Source organism: Armigeres subalbatus, chromosome 3 (assembly GCF_024139115.2).
Source record: "Armigeres subalbatus isolate Guangzhou_Male chromosome 3, GZ_Asu_2, whole genome shotgun sequence".
NCBI lineage: Eukaryota > Metazoa > Arthropoda > Insecta > Diptera > Culicidae > Armigeres > Armigeres subalbatus.
This window is the reverse complement of record NC_085141.1, coordinates 85,213,572-85,230,017: the sequence shown is the minus strand read 5'-3', so window position 1 is coordinate 85,230,017 and position 16,446 is coordinate 85,213,572. Positions and strand designations below refer to the sequence as shown.

Here is a 16,446-nt window from a genome sequence, read left to right as displayed (position 1 = left end):
TCCCTATGTTCAGGGTATTAAGCTACCAAGAGTTCAGATTTTTTCTTATTTATTAAAATTTTGAAATTTATTTAATTTATTGATTATTGTTAATGCTTCACCCAACCCCTCCCTGGTCTTCGCGGAGATCACTAGGGCTGATTTTTCATTAAGTCTTGGTCACGGCCTGGCTACGTCAAGTCAACCGCTTGACGTATATCCACAGTCCAAGTGTCTATTAACATCAAGTGCCCGGCAATGCAAATGAATCATTTGTTTGAGAAACTGCATAAGTCCATTTTACACTATTTCGAGAAAACAACAAAAAACTGTTTTTAACTAATTTGCACCGAATCTTTCAAACGAGATCGAAGTAGGACGTGAAACAAAACGGACGCAACAAAAATCCTCGTGCGTCATTTTTTTTTCTGTTTTCGATGATAAATTCAAATCGTTTATTTACGAAACTTTTAATCCGGCTTGGAGTACTTAACCATTGGATAATTTGCTGATAGAAGATAATAATAACGGTTTCAATAACGAAATGAAGATTTCGATGGATGCAGCAGTTCTGGTAAAAGTATGACGAATACAGCAGTGACAACGACGACGACGATGAGACGGGAAACGGCCGTGGCGATGGTTGTGGAATTGGAGGACTTACTATCGGATACAACAGGATACTGGCTCACAAGAATAACCGTTGCTCAGCAAACCGTCTGTCCACAGGAGTGATTTTTTGGACAATACTAGTAAGTCCATATGTGGATGGTAAGTAATTTCACGAAATAAGCAAAGGTGAGTAAAATTTAAATAATTTTACAACTGATTTACTTTAGTTACTTTACAACGTGCACTAACTTGGACATAGCACATATTTCTTCTGACAATGCGTGGCTTACAAAAGTTTATGTAAAAGCCTGCTAGAATTTACGAATTTATTCAAGAAAATGTTAATCGAGCTCAATTATAATCGGATACCAGTTATGTCTCTTAAATTAATCAGTTTTTCAAAGAAAAACAGCCCAACACGCGTCAGCACAAAAGCTACATTATGTTAATTGTATTAAATATAATATTCATAACATTTACAGCAATCCTCAACCAAATACTTTTAGCGACATTTGATATGTGCAGATTACTGTCACTTTAACAAATATATAATATTTTACGAATATTGCAATATGCTATGAAAATGATATATGAAACATGATTTTTTTTCCAGATCTCTATTATTTCAATATGGATAAAATAACAAACAATAGATAAGCAGATTACTTATATCTTAACCAACTACGTTATATTTCATATTAATTATTAATTCTTATTTTATTATAGTAGAATTAGTGTATCAATCATATTATTATTTGATCCTAAATGACTAAATTTTTTTTGTAAGTGAGTCAATCCCAATAATTACCCTCCTTGGCTCCTAATCATTGTGTGTAAGAAACTTGATACCTACCTAAAGCTTTTGTTACCTTATCTATAGAAAAAAAAGTTTCTCTATTGCCTTTTTCTCCACCTTAAACAAGGAGTCAGCATTGATTGATATATTATTTTGAGATTTGATAATAAAAAACATCATTCCTTTGATACATTCATTTCTATTTTCAGGAATATTGTTATGAAGACATCTCATTTTTTCTAAATTTTGGATTTCCAGCTCTCAAATTCATTCCTAATGAAAAAAGACAATGTCAGTTCAATCGTTCAATGCATTTATTGCATTATTCATAAAAAAAACTGTTAAATATATCTTCAATATATATTGTGTATGTATGTTCAGCATAATTTGGTTTTGGTTTTGTCTACGTGTTTTATAATTCAATATATTCAATATTTTCAGTTCTGTTTGCTTATTTTTTTTTCTCTACCTTTATTTTATTATATTCATTAATTAAAAAATATTTACAAATTTCATATCTCCCGTGCGTTTAACGATTAAATTGATTATCACAAAAATATTTGTTTGATTTAACATCACATCCCAGGAAGCCTACATGGAAATTGAGACAATATTTCTACAATTTAAATAATTATTAGTTGGCCAATCAAACACTCGTGGCACGCGCATCGGATTTGCTCGAGTTTGACGTTTGCTCACTACCGCCATCTGATTCGTGATTTGCCTGACTTAGTGAAAACAACAGAAGTCGTTAGTGTTTATACTACGATGAATTTGATGAGCGAATGTTCAATGTGTTATGTATATTGTATGAATCACGCGTTTTTTGAACAGCAATTTTTAATCCTAGTCGCCTTGCAAAGCTATTGAATATATTATATTCTAAATATTTAATATTTTTATTTTATACTCATCACAATTTTTTTTATTATGCATAAGTTTCATTTTATTTTTATTTGTATATATCTTTTTTCAATTGATACTTATGCCGTTCCGTCCCCAGGTCCCGTGATAGCGGCATTCTTCAAAAGAGTTGTGCTTACAGGAAATAATTATATGTAGCCTAAATTAACGATGAAATTTATGTTTCAGTGTGAGGTGTAGGAGCACAGTAGCTTTACAGGATTATCTGCCAGAGCACTATTTCATTCTCTACATATGCCTAAATTTTCTTTACAATATTATTGATTTGACTGTAAATATATGAGACGGGGTTGGGAGGGTGCATCAGGGCATCAATGAAGTTACAACTGGACAATGAAGTGGTAGCCAATCGGAGTCAAGGAAGGAAAGTATGCGTCGTTCGCGGCTATTACTTTTATCTCCAACAGTTGTTAACCAGTTGACGCGCCCTTCTTCTAACAAACCATCCCGTGGAAAGCTTGACAAGTATTGCAAATTTCATTATTCTTTTTGTTGGATCATTCTGCTGGAAGGAGATTTTCATTTTCCCATGGGTTTCGTGTAAGTGTCTCTGCTTACAGGTCCACCACCCCCATTTTTGGCCCTTCATACAGCAATATGCTGAATTCAAAATCATAATAAAATTTGACCTCACCGTCAAGTGGAACCGCATGCAGAGCAAGACTCTAGCCAGGATGGTGGCTAACTACATACATACATACATACATACAATTTGCACCGAATCTTTCAATTTCTTCGATACAGGTCAATAGTTTTTGGCAAAACTCAACACCCTGGGGCACTTTCAGTGCAAAAAATGTAAGCAGTACTCCACAATTGCTCTTCAAAGTACGTGGACATATGTAGTTTCTCAAACAAACGATTTTTTTTTTCATACATTCCTGAACAAAAATTTTTTTTTCGTATTTTTTGCCAGAATATGTATTTTTGGACGAGGATTCAGAATATATAAAAATCCCATTTTGGCCAAAAATGTTATATATGCAGTTTCTCAAACAAACGGTTCAAATTATTTTATTTATTCAGACTAAGGCCGAAGTGGCCTATGCGGTATATAAGAGTCTTCTCCATTCGGCTCGGTCCATGGCTACATGTCGCCAACCACGCAGTCTACGGAGGGTCCGCAAGTCATCTTCCACCTGATCGATCCACCTTGCCCGCTGCGCACCTCGCCTTCTTGTGCCCGTCGGATCGTTGTCGAGAACCATTTTCACCGGGTTACTGTCCGACATTCTGGCTACGTGCCCGGCCCATCGCAGTTGTCCCATTTTCGCGGTGTGAACGATGGATGGTTCTCCCAACAGTTGATGCAATTCGTGGTTCATTCGCCTCCTCCACGTACCGTCCGCCATCTGCACCCCACCATAGATGGTACGCAGCACTTTCCTTTCGAAAACTCCAAGTGCGCGTTGGTCCTCCACGAGCATCGTCCAGGTCTCGTGTCCGTAGAGGACTACCGGTCTAATTAGCGTTTTGTAGATTGTCAGTTTGGTACGGCGGCGAACTCTATTCGATCGGAGCGTCTTGCGGAGTCCAAAGTACGTACGATTTCCAGCCAATATGCGTCTCCGAATTTCTCTGCTGGTGTCATTTTCGGCAGTCACCAGTGAGCCCAAGTACACAAATTCTTCTACCACCTCGATTTCGTCACCACCGATGCAAACTCGCGGTGGGTGGCTCACATTGTCTTCTCTTGAACCTCTTCCTATCATGTACTTCGTCTTCGACGTGTCGATGACTAGTCCGATCCGCTTAGCTTCCCTCTTCAGTCTGATGTAGGCTTCCTCCATCTTCTCAAAGTTACGTGCCATAATATCTATGTCGTCGGCGAAACCAAATAGCTGGACGGACTTATTGAAAATTGTACCACTCGTGTTAATCCCTGCTCTTCGTATTACACCTTCCAAAGCGATGTTGAATAGCAAACACGAAAGACCATCACCTTTCCGTAACCCTCTGCGGGTTTCGAAGGGACTCGAGAATGCCCCTGAAACTCGAACTACGCACATCACCCGATCCATCGTCGCTTTGATCAACCGTGTCAGTTTATCCGGAAAACCGTGTTCGTGTATTAGCTGCCATAGCTGGTCCCGATCGATTGTATCATATGCGGCTTTGAAGTCGATGAATAGATGATGTGTGGGCACGTTGTATTCGCGGCATTTCTGCAGTACTTGGTGAATGGCATACACCTGGTCCGTGGTGGAGCGTTCGCCCATAAAACCCGCCTGGTACTGCCCCACGAACTCCCTTGCAGTTGGTGCTAGTCGACGGCATAAAATTTGGGAGAGTACCTTGTAGGCGGCGTTCAGCAATGTGATTGCGCGGTAGTTGCTACAATCCAGCTTATCGCCCTTTTTGTAGATGGGACACACGACACCTTCCATCCACTCCTGCGGCAAAACTTCCTCCTCCCAAATCTTGGTAATGACCCACTGCAGCGCTCTAGCCAGTGCCTCACCACCTTGTTTAAATAGCCCTCCGGGTAGTTGGTCAACCCCAGGGCTTTGTTGTTCTTGAGCCGGCCAATCTCCTCCTGGATTTCCTGGAGATCCGGAGCCGGTAGAATTATGTCCTGCGCGCGTTCTCCCAGGTCCATCACCATACCGCCATCTTCGTCTGCCACATCGCCATTCAGGTGTTCTTCGTAGTGCTGCCGCCACCTTTGGATCACCTCACGCTCGTTCGTAAGAAGGTTCCCGTTTATGTCCTTACACATATCGGGCTGTGGCACGTGGCCCTTACGTGAACGGTTTAACTTCTCATAGAACTTTCGTGTGTTATTAGCGCGGTACAGTTGCTCCGTTTCTTTACGGTCTCGATCTTCCTGCTGGCGCTTTTTCCTTCGGAAAATCGAGTTTTGTCTGTTCCGCGCCTGTTTATATCGTGCCTCGTTCGCCCTCGTGCGGTGTTGCAGCAATCTCGCCCACGCTGCATTCTTCTCTTCCACTAACTGCTCACATTCGCCGTCATACCAGTCGTTTCTCTGATCCGGATCCGGGGGCACCGTGCCAAGTGCAGCGGTTGCGGTGCTACCAATGGCGGATCGAATATCTCTCCAGCCATCTTCAAGAGATGCTGCGCCTAGCTGCTCTTCCGTTGGAAGTGCCACTTCCAGCTGCTGCGCGTATTCTAGCCGCGGCGTCCGACTTCGACGCGTGTTGTACACCGTCGAGAGTTTTGAGCGCAGGCATACTGCAACGAGGTAGTGGTCGGATTCAATATTCGCACTGCGGTAAGTGCGGACGTTCGTGATGTCGGAGAAGAATTTACCGTCGATTAGAACGTGGTCGATTTGGTTTTCCGTTTCTTGGTTAGGTGATCTCCATGTGGCCTTGTGGATATTTTTGCGGGGAAAGAAGGTGCTTCGGACTACCATTCCGCGGGAGGCTGCGAAGTTTATGCATCGTTGGCCGTTGTCATTCGATACGGTGTGCAGACTATCCGGTCCGATTACCGGTCTATACATTTCCTCCCTTCCTACCTGTGCGTTCATGTCGCCGATGACGGTTTTAACGTCCCGCAGTGGGCATCCATCGTATGTCTGCTCCAGTTGTGCGTAGAACGCTTCTTTCTCGTCGTCGGGTCTCCCTTCGTGTGGGCAGTGCACGTTGATGATGCTATAGTTGAAGAAACGGCCTTTAATCCTCAGCTTGCACATCCTTGCGTTGATTGGCTGCCACCCAATCACGCGTTGGCGCATCTTACCCAGCACTATGAAGCCGGTTCCCAGCTCGTTGGTGGTGCCACAGCTTTGGTAGAAGGTAGCCGCTCGATGCCCGCTTTTCCACACTTTCTGTCCTGTCCAGTAAATCTCCTGCAGCGCCACGACGTCGAAGTTGCGGGGATGTAATTCATCGTAGATCATCCTGTCGCAACCTGCGAAACCTAGCGACTTGCAATTCCATGTTCCAAGCTTCCAATCGTGATCCTGTATTCGTCGCCTAGGTCTTTGCCGATTATATCGAGTCGCATTATCTCTTATATTGTTCGTAATGATTGGTTTTCTAGGCGGCTTATTGGGCCTGCGCAAACCTCCTGTCTCGTCGGAGGGCGTCGTGTCAGGGCTGTTTAGCGTCCCACCTAACACCAGGACTTGGGCTTGTGCGCTTTGAGCGGCACACGGTCGCTTTGGTGGAGCCTACTTGCGGATACATGCAGCTTTTTATAGAGGTTTAACAGGGCCCACTGTCAAACCCCACCACATCCTAGGCAAGCCCCACAACTCGCAGATGGCCTGGGGAGGGATCGTCAAGCCCTTGGACATAGTCCCTGCTGCCCGTAATCAAATGTGAACCCGTTTAAATAATTTTTAGACTGAAAAAAGCCAGAAGATAAGAGCAAATATTTCAGTCGAACTATAATAATCACTATAAATATGTTGAAAAATCAAAAAAGATGAATAGATTCAAGAAATTATTTTATTGGATGAAAAGCGAATCAAAAATTTGTATTGCCCAAAACGTGTCCAGATCGATTTTAGAAAGCAAAGTAGTGATTTAAAGCATAAACAAAAATTTGGATTATAGAGGGTTAAGGTCACTCCTTACGGAATCCAAGTTTCAAAGTGCTCGCGTTTTCGGGGGAACACCACTCGATACGGAAGCAGTGCACAACTGTCACTTTTATTATTCCACGCATGCTGCGACGCAGCAAAGCTAAATCACCAAAAATGACAGTTTTGCGCCGCCTCCGTATCGAGTGGTGTGCCCCGAAAACGCGAGAACTTTGAAACTTGGATTCCGTGTGGAGTGTCCGAAAACATGTTTAGGTCTTACAGTGATCAATTCTCCCCAATAGAAGGATCAAGTCTTCAGCAAGTTTGAAAAATGCCAAATTTCATATTTTTTGGAAACATCGGTATATTGATAACTTTTATTAAAAAATAATCGCTTGCAATGAAATTTTTGAATAACTAATATAATTATTTATCAAGTTCACTAGAAACCATTTAAATTTATGCATGTTAATTTGAGAAAAATCCGGAACAAAAAGTGAGGATCATATGTGTCCAGTTTCTCCTACTAGCGTTGACATTATTGCTGATAGCGTGACATGTTTAAAAATAAGCAAAAACAGAATTATTCGGTGCAACCCTCAACTTCTGAAACTAAATGAGAAGTTGGATAGCACCTAACAAGGAATAACTTATTCAACTTGTTAACAATTTGACATACTTTCAAGCCCGTCCAGATTAGCTGATAGCGGAAATGCGGTAATTATTCATTCAAGATATGACATAAATCATAATTACAACGGTTCTTTTCATTCATTAGCGCAGCGAAAGGTGACTTCTGTCCAAAAGATTTCGTTCGTATTGTTATAGTTGTTCTCTTTTGCCGATCACAATTTCTAGAACGGGGTAGATCAATCTCCCATTGCCACGCGGCCTCAGCTGGAGTACCTTTGAATACATTGCTGTAGGAATTAAATTTTCGTGACAGATGCTTCCACCGCTGTTGGACGAATCTGATGTTTGCTATTCCAGGCGGGGCGTAATCGATGCAAATAAATTATATTACTACCAGGACCTTCATTACCCCTTCCTTCCTTTAATTTTATTCATTCTAAGCCTTTGAGAAAATTTGATTTATGATTCCTTCATCAATCATCCCCCATAGTCCATAGTCACCTCGCATTGCCCATAATTTGAATGCAAAAAAGCCAATCTTTAGCTAATCGCTAGCTTCGTTAATGAGTCAGCTGGATGTTGATCACGTAATGACTCGTTCCCTTGGTCGAGCGGATTTAATCATCCCAAAGGACCTTTCTGAAAATTCCTATTTTTTTTTTCTTGAAAATAAATGTTTCTCCTTTGAATTTTTCATGCTTGACTTGGATGATTTATTTGCAGGTTTTCTTTTATATTATTAGCCAGCACCAGTCACGGCCGCATAATTTAATTAGGATTATATGACTCATTGGGGATCAACAACGACAATTTATCGTTTTTATAACAGGTCTTATTCTTCTACAATAACCACCATGTCTGCAATAAATTCAACGAAAGGTCGCTATTAAGTGCTATGTTAGCACTGTGATTATATTCATGATTTACCTGTTTCATTCTGAACAGTGGCCCATTCCGGCCATGTCTTTCCTATTCGCGAATTTGTTTAAATAGCCGAGTTTTTGTATTGCAAGATAGGTACGAGCAAAACAAAGGGCTTTTGACTGTAAGTCAAAGCTAGATGATCTAATGATTTTTTTTAATATTTGTAGCAATGAGTGTAGATCGGCAATGATACATAAATGAAACAATTATTTATAAAACGATTTTATTCGATTACAAAAACATTCTCCGAGTGTTTTTGTTCAATAGCATCAGTAATTATTTGCTTATAAAAGCTCAGGGACCCATTGGATTCAAAATTAGAATGTTTTTTTTTCCTAGAACCAGTCGTTGTCAATACTCAATGGATAATAATCAATAGTAATAATTCTCGATGGATAATTTCTACACTCACCTGGAAGGCTGCTGGATGCTCTTCTTGTCCTTCCGGGTGCTGTCCCTCGAGTTGGAGTTCGTTGATAGCGTGGAGTCGTTCCGATTGAGCGCTAAGGCCTGCTGCACACCGCACCGCACTAACGACAGCGGTTTCAGCGTCACGCTGCTGGGGAGGAATCAACAAAATTAGCATTGAACCTCCACACAGATACAACTCAGGGACCATTCATAAACCAATTCGACTAAAAGCATGCCTATCGTGGTTCACAAATGGCCCCTTTTCAATACGAAATACAAACCTGGCTTCCTTCCGCGGCGAACCGTTCCTACTGTTAAGCGTAGCGTTTCTATTTACAATTACGGTGGCGGCCACGTTCGGGCTGCCGGGTGGGGTCGCGTTCGCCGCCAGCACGTCTCCTATGCTGGAGGGCGCGTAGCCCGAGTCGTGGTTGCCGTTCGGATCGGAGGGAATCTGCGTTGTCGCTATCTGGGCCATCACGCTGCGGACACGATCGGGTCGATGATGGATTTTGTGCATTTGGAAGAGAACGGGAGGAAATCAATCCGATTAATTAGATACGCATGTAGGTGGGAAAACGTAAAATTGACAAAAATCCAAAAGGTGTAACCAATTTTAAACATTGCCAAGCTATACACGACAAACATCCATGACTTTACACAAAGCAACAGTTAAATTAAGTAACGATAATACATTTTTTGGTTGAACTTACATTCCTCATGATATTAGGAAAGGCATAAGCAACTTATCAACTTATTGTAGTTATGTCGGAAGATGATCATCATCTACCCAAATTAAATATCGATTGGGGACGATTGAGCTACAAAATGAGTGAGTTGACACTTAGGCAGGAGTGCTGCATGGAGAATGCAATTCAAGCTCAGCAGACAGACAAACCAGGAGCGATTGGTTTTAAAAGAAACAAAACCCAGCGACCCACTGGCATCAAGGACCCAAGCTATCAAATAGCATCGTAATCACACACCAACTACGATTTTCGAATCCTCCAACACTTCATCCAGTGTAATTACACAAAATGAACTCATTCAATTCTTGCAATGCTCGCCTCTGTGAACACATCTTATTTGCCGGTTGTGAACACAAGCGGTAAAAGGTAGACTGCTATTGAGCTCTACCCGTTTCAATAGGCAAGCCATCCTGAAAAAAATAGTATATTTGCATAAAGCCTTGAAAGGAGAGTGTACCCACTTGGATTATTTTACAGTATAGGGGGAGAACCTCCAGCGCCGGACACCTCCCAATACCGGACACTTGCAGAGATCCCTCCATCATCTTATGTACAAAACAAAGCTATTGAAAAGTTCTTTACCTGCGTGGAATATCAGATCCTCATGTCGAGATATCAGAAAACCACAGAAATAAGCAGAAACTAAATTTAAAGATGTCATTGAAAATTACCGAACAGCGAAATCTATTTTAAGTTTGTACGAGGCAAGAAAAAAATCGATTGTGCACCTCAGGCAAATATTTTCGGAATTCTGTTGGGCATGTGGTGGAACATGACTGACAACGTCTTAACTTCTACGATCCAACCCTTCTTGGCGGCCAACGACGACATACGAAGCGTAAAGTGCTAACGGTCTTGATTCACTTTCGAACCGTTAGGACTGATCGCACACTTCTGGTCATACGATAAGATTCTACTGCAGCAAATCAGGCGGTCAAGAATAAGATGGAATGAACCGATCGACGATGAGGCGTATGGAAAATAGCCCAAGGCGCTGGGTGCCCTACGAAAGGCTGGAACACGTGTGGCTAAATGTTCAATAGGCTGAACTCAAAAGACTGGCTCATTAGACTGAGCTCAAATCTCTAAAGGCTGAAAGTCTCACAAGGTTGAAAGTAACAGAAGTCTGTAAAGTATCAGAAGGCTTGAATGTATCGAAAGGATGGATTTTTCAAAACATTTGTATGATTTTTTATCTTCTATATATTGTAACGTTCGACGGATATTTTGAATTAAATTTAAAAGAAATTCAAAAGCTTTAGACGTTTTTATCTTTTTAAGCAAAATCAATTGTAAATATATTTTGAAATTAGTTTTTATTATTGCAATTAAATTAAAGAGAATAATATTTAGATTGAATTAAAGCTTATTTATTATAAATTAATTATTTTTGTTCTTTTCTGTATATATTTTATTTCATTTGAATTAATTTAGCTTTGGACGTTTTTATCTTTTTAAGCAAAATAATGCTAGAATTCGTTAAGTCGGCTTGACGATTCAAAGCCCAAAGCGAGACCAAAATGCAACCAGTCTTTGCCTGACTACTTGACTGTCTTGGGATAATGAAATGTTTCGTGCGGTTTGCGTCTCGGCTGAGCAAAGTGGTATACTGCTTCAGTGAGTGCAGCAATGGCTCCTGAAAGTATAGAGCTCTTTCCAACCATTTGCTTAAATCTAGGAAGGCGCCAAACTGCTATCGCCATTCGAAAATCGCTAAAGAATAAGCAATTGTCCTTCAAGGTTTCCTGAAGGATAGAACCCTTAAGCTCGTTCATTTTCGCTCGCACCAGAGGAGTAGAAGTATCGCGGTTTTTCAGTTCCGAGTTTGTGAATAATACTTTCAAAGTGAAACGTGTGCACCTTCAAAGTCTGTCGAAGGTAGAAAGCAGAGAACAGTGGTTTTAAAGAAAGTGAAGTGATGTAAAAGAAATCTTTTGAAGTCTTCCAGATCCAGCTTATTTTCCGTCAGTGCGCCTGACGATTACGCGATTTTACTCCATTTGCCGGAGGAATTATTTGGAAAAAAAAGGTAATTCGTGTAAATAGATTTTAATTAGTTTTTGATTAACATTCGCCATTCGCGTTGGACTTCCAGCGCATAGGCGCTTTTTTTGTACGGGCTGGAAATTTGAAAGCGACCAGCGGAGTCATTTTGGGGTTCCCGTCCGATTTTCGTTGTGGGTCGCAGAGCGACCATTCGAGCTCGTGTGTCCGCTAAGGCCCGCCTTTCGAGGTAGCTAAACGGAGAGGAGTGAAGTTCGCCAGTCAGTCGAGCGAAACTGACCCGACAGTCGCCAAAAACTGCTGTAGAACCACCGGTGGTCAGGTTCCGAGAGTACGGTCCCCGTACGTCGCTAATTATCGTACGCTGGACCGAACCTGAACCAAGAGTTAGTAGCTTCCTTTTAGTCCTCGCCCGGTGAATCGGAAAAATACGTGAAGTCGGGTCGTAAGGAAAAGTGGGCTACTAGCTCGAGGGACGGATTCCGGACGCTCTCGAGGTTTGTAAATCGGAAGTCTTCCGTCCAGCCGCCACTCCCTCCGCACCTTTAATTCGGCCATTTGCGCACGAGCTCACACCGCCATCTTGTGGAGCAGCGATCGCCCATTGGCAAGCCGCCGGTAACTCGACGCTCCGGAGACACCGACGTCACCAGCACGGTCGAACGAGTCGTCATCGTCCTCGTCGGACAGTCCAGCGTTTTCGGCACCCCGCCGGAGAAACCTACGTCTTCGGCGTCCCGCCGGAAAGCCATCCGTCTTCGACAACCCGCCGGAAAGCCCTCCGTCTTCGGCACCCGCCATCGCTACGAAAATCCTGCGCAGGTACGTGGAAACATTGTAATCATGGCCATGAAGTTTCCCATATGAATATTAAGCCCATTTAGTATGTCGTTCAACCCGAATGAATTCCCTTGAGAATAAAATATGTTGAATTAGAAGATCTGGATGCCAATTGATTTTATTTGCAGCATTTCCGTTTAGAACACACTGTTCTCGTACGTTTTAGTCTTTTCGTTGGTAGATTGGTTATTTCAGACTTCTATTCCTCTTCGGTCAGTGAGTATTGGGTTGAGCGAGCTTAAGAGAGTACGAGGGGCAATAAGGGATAAGCGGAGCGAGTTCGGGTTTCCGTTGGTTTGGCAAGTTGTTTGGAAGATTCAGCCAGCAACCGTTCGAGGATTTCCCCTGAGGTATTGTCTCAAGAAAGTCGGGCAAAACAACAGACTGGTGGTCTCTCACACGTGAGAGTGGCGCTACAAGCCACCAAGGTTTATCAAGTACCTCATACGATTTTGCGAACGGTTACAATATAAAAATTAGTTTGATCTCTCTTTGAGGCAATATAACTTACGAATGGATGGACCGATTTTCAAGATTTTTTCACTAATCGATTCGTCTTGAGGTCAACTGTGTTTGTATTAATAAAAAGAAAAAAAATCATCGGAAAAAATAAAAAATTGTCAAAATGCAACGTTTTAATAATTTCTGAAGAAAGTCGTCAAACTGAAAACAACAAACAACTGAAATCGATCTAGAGTGCGACGCTTAAATCGAATACTTGATTGACAATTTGGTAAAAAAAACTCAAAGGTGCAGCCCAATCGGGTTGTACGCAAAGGTGACGTAGGACTACGTAGGTATTCGAAATTGATAGTATTTGCCATAATAATTTGTGTCGTTTTATTAACATTGAGCAAACTGCTCGGAGGCCAACTGAATCAAGAAGTCGAATAGTTGTTCCCAGTTGGATGGACTTTGAGTCTCTAACCGTGGTATTAACATGACTCATTGGCCGCTGAAGCCACTCGACTGGCTTTCAGTCGGGGACATCACAATCCTTACTTTGCCACGAACGCTTACATCGCGGGCGAAGACCAAACGTTGCATATAAATATATTTGTGTTTGGTTTCACGCCACTTCTGATTCTGCTTATTTCTCCTTTATTTCGGCCATTAGATATAAGAAAGCTGCTTTTCAGCGCGCGCGAGCCATTTCGATCGAGATTCCGCAGACAACGGACGGTTTGAAGAATGACAAATTCTAAGAATACTACGAAATTTTCTCGATGCTGGATTTGGTTATGAGATGTAGTTTATCTTAGATGTGTATTGTTACGAGGAATAACAGCAGAAACTTCACTCAAGAGGAAGTTTTTCCATATTACCAATTATTATCTCTTGCCATCTGTCTGTCCGAGCGACGTTCACCGAGGTGGCGTCTTCATTGATTTTATACAAAAGAAGGTTGATCCGACTATCCGAAATAAACTTTCTTCAAAGTGCAAAACTCAATCGTAAATAGCGAATTTGATAGCGCGTCGGAGGGAGATGATGTAGTGAATTTGAATGGATGGAATCACTAACAGCAACCAAACTACCACGCCAAACCCGATGCCACCGAAACAGTCCGTTTTCGCAATCAACTCTTTCTTTTCGCAAAAGGTTGGTCCTGAGAAGAACCGATTTTCTTTTCCCAATGTTCCTTTCCAACTAACTGACACCACAATTTATAATAAATTTTCAGCATCGGCACTGGCGGTGCGGGATCGCCACAGTGCTATTTTTATGGTCAACCTTTTCTTCATATGAAATTCTGGTTCGTTGAGGTTGAATGATCTGCAGCAACACATCGAGCACCACTACCAATGCGATGGATTTCCTTTGAAAATGTCATTAGCGCCTCCGTGATGCTGTGTCCGCTCCGCTGCGATCGCTTTGATGCGTCTGCTCTGCGTAAAATCTTGTTCAAACTGAGGATTAGATCCAAACCCGCAAGTGATTGATTTTTGATGTCTGTGCTAGTGATGCATGTACGTGATTGGTTGGTTGACCTATTTCTAAACTTTTTATCAATTTTCGATAATAATTCAGTATTTTCATATAAATACAAAGAAGCGTTGACTCATCCTTGATCGAATGGTCCAAAAAAATTGGAAATCCATCGAGAAACGGCTTAGATATTAAAGTTTAAAGTCTATCATATTTTCGTGACGGTCCCCGATTTTCGCAATCATAAAGTGTACCCCAATATAGAAAACACAGACGTAGTCCTACGTCAAAAACAACCCGAGCGAGATCGGGTAAGTTCGCCTAGTATCTAATATAAGTGTGTCGCACGGAAGGCGGAAATTGGCTGAAAATGAATCTCAATCGTACGATGGTCTACAAGTTAAGTAGTTGAATAGTGAATAATGAATGAAAAATAAAGTACAAAGAATAAAAAAAGAATAAAGAATAAAAACAAAGAATGAAAGATAAATAGTTTAGATGGGATAGAATAGTTTAGAAAAAAAGATGAAAAAATAAGGAAGGTAGAAAAAAGAAGGAAAAAGAAAAAAGGAGGAAGAAATAAAGAAGATAATAGACGGAAGAAGGAGGAATGAAAATGGAAGGAAAAAGAGGAAGAATGAAAAAGAAGAAAGCAAGAAGGTAGAAAAAAGAAGAAGAAAGATGGAATAAGGAAACAGTAGGAAGAAGGTAGGAGGAAGACGGAAAAAGGAGGCAGAAAGGTGGATTAACGATGTAAGAAGAAAGAAAAAAGATCAATGAACAAAGAATAAGTAGAAACGAAGGAAAAGGAAGGAAAAACCCAGATCAATCCACCTAGCGGTGATAGTGCCTTTCTCGCGCAAAAAGGTAATAAGTGTAGCCTTTACGCTTACACCTCGATGATGTACAAGAAAGGCAAAACAGTTACACCGTCTAATGTTATGATAGAAAATTTACACTAGTAGACGACAGATGGCGCTGCCAAAAGTTTCTCGAATTTCCTATGTTCGAATTTTGACTTTCGGACAATTTCATAGTACTATGAATCTGAAAGAAGAGCATACTTACGCCTAAATGCGCGCAACACGAGCATCTTTATAGTACGATAAACTCGTAATGAGAGCAAGCCACGGATAAACTTTAAAAATATTCATAGATGCAAGGCATTTTTCATAACACATTATTGTTCTTTGTGATTATGTCTCATCACTATTTTAATATTATCTATTTTTTGCAATTCGCAATTATTATGAAATTCAATAGTGATCAACAGCGTTTTAGTCTCTGTCGGGTGCAACTTGTTGCAAGAAAATCGGTTAAGAGTTTCTATGTGAAAATTTGGCTAATATTTTTATGGCATTTTGTGCACACACACACGCACACACAGACAGACAGACATTTGTTCAGCTCATTGAGCTGAGTCGAATGGTATATAACACTATGGGTCTCCGGGACTTCTATCAAAAGTTCGAATTGGGAGTGAAATGATAGCCTTTCGGTACAACTTAGTTATACGAGAAAGGCAAAAAGGAAGAAGAAAGCATGAAGAAAGTAGTTGGAACAAAAAAGAAGGATGAACAAATAAATGACTAAATAGAAAGGAAAAAGAAGAAGAAAGAAAGAAGGAAGAAAGAAAAACGAAGAAACAAGAAGTAACCGTAACCTCCCAATTTCTTATGCTGTACGTACAGACAAAATATGAAAGGCAGCAAGGAGTTCAATTTATTTCCGTTTGTGCCCTTGTAGCGTCATGTTGCAGTGGACTGTAACTGCTGTTGGGTGCTCCGAGATGGAGCGCGAATCCAAAGCAGCTTTCATGCAGCGTATTTGCCGACGAGTGCTGGTTCCCCATTGTGAGTTCTTCCATTAAAATCTGATTCTCACGATTTGTCATCCTTCCGAGTTTCAGCCATTTGTTATTTCAGCCTTATGTAAGATTTTTACCTTTCAGCCTTTCATGTTCGCCCTTATGTGGAAGTCCAAAGGAAGTCCTTGGCGTTTAACAAGTACGGAATCCTATGTGCTACAGTTTCCCGAATGCTCTTAAGGTTCTGCTACATACCGTTTTGACTCAAAACCCCAACATGATTCATATTCCGAACTCTGGCGTTTCAGCGCCCTAGACCTAAAACTGATATACTGATAAT

At 41.2% G+C, this 16,446-nt stretch overlaps 1 protein-coding gene across 1 annotated transcript in view; it reads right to left on the bottom strand.

Annotated features, from left to right (window-relative positions):
- Positions 1 to 16,446, bottom strand: part of LOC134226697 (dopamine D2-like receptor) — a 1,014,775-nt gene that overhangs the window by 91,353 nt on the left and 906,976 nt on the right. Inside the window, exons 9-10 of the mRNA XM_062707645.1 lie at positions 9,059 to 9,259; positions 8,779 to 8,925 (exon numbers count right to left, since the gene is read on the bottom strand). Coding sequence (XP_062563629.1) covers positions 8,779 to 8,925; positions 9,059 to 9,259 — 348 coding nt within the window. The remainder of the gene's footprint in view (positions 1 to 8,778; positions 8,926 to 9,058; positions 9,260 to 16,446) is intronic.